Consider the following 7833-nt stretch of genomic DNA (forward strand, 5'->3'; position numbering starts at 1 on the left):
AAGGCCCCTGGATTTGAACCCGGGATTCAAACCCAGTAAGGTTCTTGCTGTGAGGTAACAGTGCTAACCACTAAACCACCGTGCTGTTAAAAGTTAAGGCTTTTGACGCAGGGAAATCTTCAGGTAGGGGAAATTGCATGTTTTTGATAACAAGCTGCATCCCGCTGATTTCAGGAGAGAACAAGAGTGAAGGAATGGCTGGTTATAGTTGCTATAATGTAAGTGATAGCAGAAACATAGAAATCGTGTTGCTCTGATGTTCTTCAACGTTTAAACCTGACTATAAGCGCGGTGACGTGTCGAACACATAGGAACATAGGAACTTTGGGATCATTTGTTTGACCTTGTCACTGATTATTTTCCTGTATCACCATGCACTGCTGTGATTTATGTACAACTGCCTTAAAATCCAAAAAATATTAAGAAATAACCTCTGATGAAAACAACTGACTGTTAAGATAAACTGTTAATCATCCATGCATCAAAAACGTCACACAAACTTGTCTTTCAGCTCTTCTGTAAAATCATGCAACTATAAATTAGTAAAGTGTGAGTGCAAATAAGGCGTCATGTGATAGATGCAATGATTGTTTTGCTGATATTTAAATTCAGACCAGTCCAGGAAAGAATGACGTTAAACTTTTGAATGAATAACTGTGGCCCAAATATAGTTGATGTCTGGTGTGTGTGTGTGTGTGTGTGTGGACACAGATCCTGCGCATCTGCACACGGTACACACCGGATCAGGACACTATGACCTTCTCAGATGGACTGACACTAAACCGGACACAGATGCACAACGCCGGATTCGGGCCGCTCACAGACCTGGTGTTCACCTTCGCCAACCAGCTCCTGCCCATCGAGATGGACGACACGGAGACAGGCCTGCTCTCAGCCATCTGCCTCATCTCCGGAGGTGGGCTTCACATACACACACACACTCAGCATGCCTGCTGTGGTACAAGGCATAGTGAGCTGTCACTGGTGGTGGTGTGTGACGAAATGAGGCTCCTGAGATAAATTTACCTGCAGACTACATATGCACTGAAATATACCTGAAGATTGAACTCTAGACACCTGCGGATCATTTAGATGATGGTTGATGTTGGCAGAAGACACAAGATGCTCTTTCTGCCCTGAACACAGGCTCTCGGTTGGTATTTACACACCTCGTCCGTCCTTATACAGCCAGCGCTCGTGCGGTTCTTAGATGTGTGTTATGTAAGAGATTATCTGTAATTAGATGACTAGGAAAAATGTCATTTTTTCTTCGTTGTGTAAATATTTGTGTAAATTATGAGAGTTTACACACCTTGAGTCGAACAGGAAATTGCAGAAATATTTTGCAGAGCAAATTGGACAGCAATTAAGTGCAGTGTGTGCATGTCGCTATTTTTTTTTAAAAGAGACAGAAAACATATTTTTTCTTCTTCTTACATTATGGGTTAGCTCATAAGCTAGCTTGCTTAGTAGGAGTGACAGTAAACAGAGAGTCTGTTACAGCAGCAGCAGGTAAATTTGGAGCCGGGATGGCGTGTGTGTGTGTATATGTGTGTGTGTGTGTGTTATTGAGTTTCACCTGATTCCTGTTCTTGTGGGTGTTTATCACTGTCCAATTATTTACAGACTGAATAAACCATCCCCATGCCCACTGCGAAGGAAATTAGAGCCTCCCGCCTGTCTCTCTGTCTCCTAGCGCAAATTAGGAGTTTATAATATTGCCAGAACTCATACACACACACACACACACACACACAGAGATACACACATACAGTCTTCTCATTCCCACGGTTCGGTGTCAGAATAAGCCATGCTTATGTGAGCGTTGTATATTTGTCTCGGAGGTCTGAGAGCCTCGGTACTGCACCAGGTGTTACACTCTCTTGCATAATCTAGAGAGTGATAAGAAAAGAGAAAAGTTGTGCTCAGACTCTAAGGACACTTCTGCCCCCTCAGAGAGTGGGAGAGGATGAGAAGCTGGGGTTTTTTTTATATTATATATGTATATATATATATATAGAAATACTGCCACCTAGTGGCTGTAAAGACTCATGCCTTATTATCTTATACAGCTGCACATTTCAGTATATTGGACATCTCAACAAAGTCTTTTATACAGATCCAGATGTTCAAACATGACTGGAGAGTTGGATCAGAGACTATGATTATCAAAATCTGTTGTTTGTTATGAAGCAAGCAGAACCTTCTAGATGTGTGACTGTGAAGATTCTCAGTCATCCCGGTGCGGTTATCCGGAGGTCAGGTCATGGCAACTGGACGTCTTTCTACTTCATTCGAAACATTTCAGTCACTCCGAGCAGCTTCTTCAGTCTAAGGGAAATTCGTAGGATTCCACGAATTTGTATTCTAAAGGGTCATGGATCCTCCCCTCCTTGGGTAGCCTTGTTAAGGGTATAAGGTGGAGGTGAGAATGGGAGGAGGTGTTTGGAGTAAGGAAGTCGTTTAGGATGTAACGACCCCAGAGAAGGAGAGTAAGGGTAGAGTGGAGAATGTGAGAGTGGACGAGGGAGTCCTTAGGTGTGTCTTTTCCTAGTGAGAATGTGAGAGTGGACTGGGTATGGCTTTCCTGGTGAGAATGTGAGAGTGGACGAGGGAGTCCTTAGGTTTGGCTTTTCCTCGTGAGAATGTGAGAGTGGACAGGGTGTGGCTTTCCTGGTGAGAATGTGAGAGTGGACGAGGGAGTCCTTAGGTTTGGCTTTTCCTCGTGAGAATGTGAGAGTGGACAGGGGAGTCCTTAGGTTTGGCTTTTCCTCGTGAGAATGTGAGAGTGGACAGGGTGTGGCTTTCCTGGTGAGAATGTGAGAGTGGACGAGGGAGTCCTTAGGTTTGGCTTTTCCTCGTGAGAATGTGAGAGTGGACAGGGTGTGGCTTTCCTGGTGAGAATGTGAGAGTGGACAGGGGAGTCCTTAGGTGGGGCTTTCTTGGTGAAAATGTGAGAGTGGACAGGGTGTGGCTTTCCTGGTGAGAATGTGAGAGTGGACAGGGTGTGGCTTTCCTGGTGAGAATGTGAGAGTGGACAGGGTGTGGCTTTCCTGGTGAGATTGTGAGAGTGGACAGAGGAGTCCTTAGGTGAGGTTTTTCTGGTGAAAATGTGAGAGTGGACAGGATGTGGCTTTCCTGGTGAGAATGTGAGAGTGGACAGGATGTGGCTTTCCTGGTGAGAATGTGAGAGTGGACAGGATGTGGCTTTCCTGGTGAGAATGTGAGAGTGGACAGGATGTGGCTTTCCTGGTGAGAATGCGAGAGTGGACAGGATGTGGCTTTCCTGGTGAGAATGTGAGAGTGGACAGGATGTGGCTTTCCTGGTGAGAATGTGAGAGTGGACAGGGTGTGGCTTTCCTGGTGAGATTGTGAGAGTGGACAGAGGAGTCCTTAGGTGAGGCTTTCCTGGTGAGAATGTGAGAGTGGACAGGATGTGGCTTTCCTGGTGAGAATGCGAGAGTGGACAGGGGAGTCCTTAGGTGAGGCTTTCCTGGTGAGAATGTGAGAGTGGACAGGATGTGGCTTTCCTGGTGAGAATGCGAGAGTGGACAGGATGTGGCTTTCCTGGTGAGAATGTGAGAGTGGACAGGATGTGGCTTTCCTGGTGAGAATGCGAGAGTGGACAGGGGAGTCCTTAGGTGTAGCTGTTCCTTCTAGAGACCACCGAAGTGAATAACCAAAACCTCAGGTCATTAATTTGAACTAAAATAAAGAATATGATCGATGATGTAGGCGCGTGTCAGAGACACGCTATTAAACATGCAGTTTATTAAGTGTTTATAGACCGGTAATAATCATATAAGTTTAAAAATACTGTACAAAAAGCCTTATTCGCAATTATAATATATGATTTTCTTTCTTTTCTCAAGCGCTGGCTTACATTTAAGCTTCTGCTCACGTTTTATTTAGCTCCGCTCCCAGCCATAACAGTGCACCTCGGGCAACTCACGAGGTATGCTAGTCTTGAAAAGGGGATTAGTTTCAGGTTGGGGAAGAGAAGTATTTTAATTGTGATTTGCATTGCAGAGTTGAACAGAGCTCTTTTAGAGAAAAATGCAACCTCAGAGAATCACCACACAGTGCAGACTACACTGAAAGAAGCCCAGAAAGCCCTGATCTTAGTTTGCTAGGAGGGAAGTGAAGCGCCGATAGCGTTCTGGTACAAATTTTATGAACAGGTGATACCGAGTTGAGCTCAGCGCTCACAGAACCTCTCGTATTTTTTTGTCAAATATTTTCTGGTTGAAAGCTTCAGGGTTGTGCAACCTGGTGTATCTGTATTATAGAAACACGTTCATCCGCCAGTCTTCAGTAAGAACATGATGTTTAGGTCTCTAAAATGAATTAGAGAGTAAATATATTCCAGCTGAAATGTCACTCCAGCAGCTCTGCTCTTATGTCTCTGATGAGGTGGTGGTCGCTCACTGCAGCACTGCAGGTTAAGGCTCTGGGTTGTTGATTGGAAGGTCAGGGTTTGAGCCCCAGCACCACCAAGCTGCCAGCGTTGGGCCCTTAAGCAAGGTCCCCTGCTCCAGGGGTGCTGCATCAATGAGCTAAAGCATGCTGATAGAACGTTCTTGACTGGTTAAGTCTTCCAGCTTCCATGAATTTTATTGATTCAGAAGGAAAAACAAGCAGGAATTACAGTTGTCTGAAGAAAAGCACTAGAAAGCCATTACATGGTGATGTTGGTCTACTGACATGATTGCATGGACATACTGTTTAAGATTAAACACTGTCTGACGTATACAGACTCATTCATGTCCCAACAAATTTCATCTTTTATAACCCCGTTTCTTCGCCGATACCCGAACAGATCGTCAGGATCTAGAGGAGCCGTCTAAGGTGGACCAGCTCCAGGAGCCTCTTCTGGAAGCACTGAAGATCTACGTGAGAAAGCGCAGACCCAGCAAGCCCCACATGTTCCCCAAGACTCTTATGAAGATCACGGATCTCCGCAGCATCAGCGCCAAAGGTAACGGCACCAAGCACCAAAATGAATTAGAGTATGAGTGGACACGCTAATGCAGCTTCTTCTTCTCCTGTTCATCTCAAGGTGCTGAGCGAGTCATCTCTTTAAAGATGGAGATCCCCGGTTCTATGCCTCCTCTCATTCAGGAGATGCTGGAGAACTCAGAGGGCCAGGATGGACAGAGCTCTTTGGAAAAGAGCAGCGCGGAAGAAAACAGCAGCTCCTTCGATCTGAAGTCCGCCACGTCGCCCTCTCCGGAACCTACTTCCTCGTCGAGCGAGGAACCTTAGGAGCAGAGAGGAAGCGAGATGGCTCCTTTATTGTGCACATTAACGAGTGGACCATCACTGCTACCCTTTCCCCAGCGTAAACTTCTTTTTAAAAAAGAATTCATTCCTTCGAAAACACAAAACAAGGACGGAAAACCTGCTTAGCGCTTAAAAACATTCGTAATACGGAACTTCCAACATGCACAGTGTGTCAGCGAGCACATTCGTGTGTTACTGAATGCCTAACACAGAGGTGAAACTCCTCAGGTCTGCTGTGTATATTTTTGCTAAACCTGCATGACAGGCTTTCTTATTCATCCTCCCCTCTCTCTCTCTCTCTCTCTCTCTCTCTCTATGTCTCTCTCTCTCTCTCTCTCTCTATGTCTCTCCGCCATGGTTTATGTTGGCATGCATTGTACATACCATCGTATGACAAGATCTCTGTATGATATTTTGTGGTGCTTTTCTACAGTCTTAATATTATCATTTGAGGCGAAACATTACATTTACAGATGAACACCATCAGAGGGCACTGTAAAGAGCGGCTCCGTCCCGGGAATGGACGTTTTCCGGACGGATTTTTTCCCGGACAGTAGTTGCTCGTATGGACAATAAGCTCAGCTGTGCGCCTTTCATCTAAACTCCTTTAAAATACAGCTATAGAGAATGTCCTGGGATAAAGACAATATGGCAGTCTAATATTTTCTATATGCGTATATTTAATCCTGTTTTGTTTCTGTATCTTCGTTTGTTTCATATCAGGAAAACACAAACACACACACACACACACACACACACACACAGTCGGTCATTAAGAGAGGGATTCCCTAGGAACAGTATTTTCTCTGTATTACTGATGTGACTATTCATAACATGAACACTTTATCCTAGTCAGCGTAATAGAGAATGCCAGGAATATGGGGAATGATGCGGGATTGCGTCCTGATGTGGACACCAGTCCATTGCAGGACACACACTCACTCACACCTAGGGGCAATGTAGCCAGTCCACATACTAGCATGTTTTTGGGAGATGAAACCTACATAGTCACTGGGAGGAGCATGTACAAAGACAGTCACCTGAGCTCAGGATCAAATCAGGGATTTGGGAAAGGAGCCAAATCCAGTTAAAGTGGAAATGTGGCATGGATTCACCGTGATTACATCAATCTCACATCTGGTAGCATCTGGAAAGTAAAGCATAGTTCTTTGGAGTGCAAAAATTCAGTGCTGATCCGAATCCTAATGCACTTTTATTCAGGTTAAAACTGTCTTTGTAAAAAATACCTCTTAGGGAAATGACTTGGAAAACACACACACATAAATCCATACACATACTGTATATACATAGACACACATTTCTTACATGATGCAAGATTCTGAAATCACAGCGGCACTTAGAATTTACTTAAACCCGAGACGTTTATATGAAACTATATAAATGTAAAAGGCTGTGAAACTATGAGGCAGGGATTTCAGATTCCTCTGCCCTGAGGAAATGTGGTCACTCCAGCAGGTTCACTCACCAGAGCACTGGAATCAAGCGTTATTTCACTTACAGCCACTTTAAATGACTTTACATAACAGTGTTAGAGGGTTTTGGTTCCCCCAATTGCAAGACGCTTGCTCTCACGCATTGGGGAGATTTGTTTTCCTCGCAGTTCATGAATGTTTCTTTTTCTCTCTCTCTCTCGTGCCTCAGAAGCCTTACATTTCTATTCGAACTTGCATTCATATACATAAAGAGCTGTTTTTTGATGATGAGTACAAAGGCAACATTTTACGTTTCCCAGGCCGTGTAAAGGTGGTCGGTTTATTCTGTGGCCTTTCAGACCTGGATATTATGTTTTGAATGTATTCTACATGCTGTATTTGTCACTCCTGCCCACGCACAGACAGAGAGGGTCATGTATTTCTCTTCAGTAATGATATCTGTATGTTCTTTTGCTCTCTCTTCAGTCACATCATCACACAGAACTTGTAATTAATTATGCGACGGGAACAAATCGCAGCTTCGGTGGACGCTCAGCTTTTCTCTACAGAACCCTATTTTTCAGCTTCAACAACGGTCAGTTTTTCCTCTTAAGCTCGAGCAGCTGGACTGAACAGAGGCACAATCCTGGAACGTTTCAGGAAAAGTTTCAAGGAAACAATACATGATGTTCTGCTGTCTTTCGCACCGTCCTGTTTGCTCCTCTCATCATTTTGGTGTCAAAGTAGACAACGCTCACCCCCCTGTCATGTTCTAGGAATATTTTTGCTTGACTAAATAAACACTAAAGGATCGGACTGAAACACTTTCAGCTTCATGCCTCCACAGAAGCAGTATCTATCTTTTATTTTTATTTCATTTTTGCTCATCTATGCCCTGTTTGTACATTAACAATGCTTTGTATGTTCATATGCTGTTTACCATGAACTCTCTCGGTGAAATAATGAAAATATATTTATTTTAAAATAAAGATGCGAGGAGATATTTGGACACCGTGAGTGTTTCCTGTATTTATTTTTTTAATAAGGAATTAAAGATACAAGGAAATAATAAACACACCAGGGTGGTGTGATGCAGACTGAGTTACTGTTATTACCC

The 7833-nt window shown here is 44.0% G+C and overlaps 1 protein-coding gene across 3 annotated transcripts in view; it reads left to right on the plus strand.

Annotated features, from left to right (window-relative positions):
- Nucleotides 1–7734, plus strand: part of LOC131362523 (retinoic acid receptor beta-like) — a 162617-nt gene extending 154883 nt beyond the window's left edge. For all 3 annotated transcript variants that reach the window (XM_058404556.1, XM_058404557.1, XM_058404558.1), the window contains 3 exons: nucleotides 712–916; nucleotides 4820–4978; nucleotides 5060–7734. In XM_058404556.1, the coding sequence (XP_058260539.1) occupies nucleotides 712–916; nucleotides 4820–4978; nucleotides 5060–5265 (570 nt within the window). In that variant the 3' untranslated portion in view covers nucleotides 5266–7734. The remainder of the gene's footprint in view (nucleotides 1–711; nucleotides 917–4819; nucleotides 4979–5059) is intronic.
- Nucleotides 7735–7833: the final 99 nt, after the last annotated feature.

Source organism: Hemibagrus wyckioides, linkage group LG12 (genome assembly GCF_019097595.1).
Source record: "Hemibagrus wyckioides isolate EC202008001 linkage group LG12, SWU_Hwy_1.0, whole genome shotgun sequence".
In the NCBI taxonomy this organism is placed as follows: Eukaryota; Metazoa; Chordata; class Actinopteri; order Siluriformes; family Bagridae; genus Hemibagrus; species Hemibagrus wyckioides.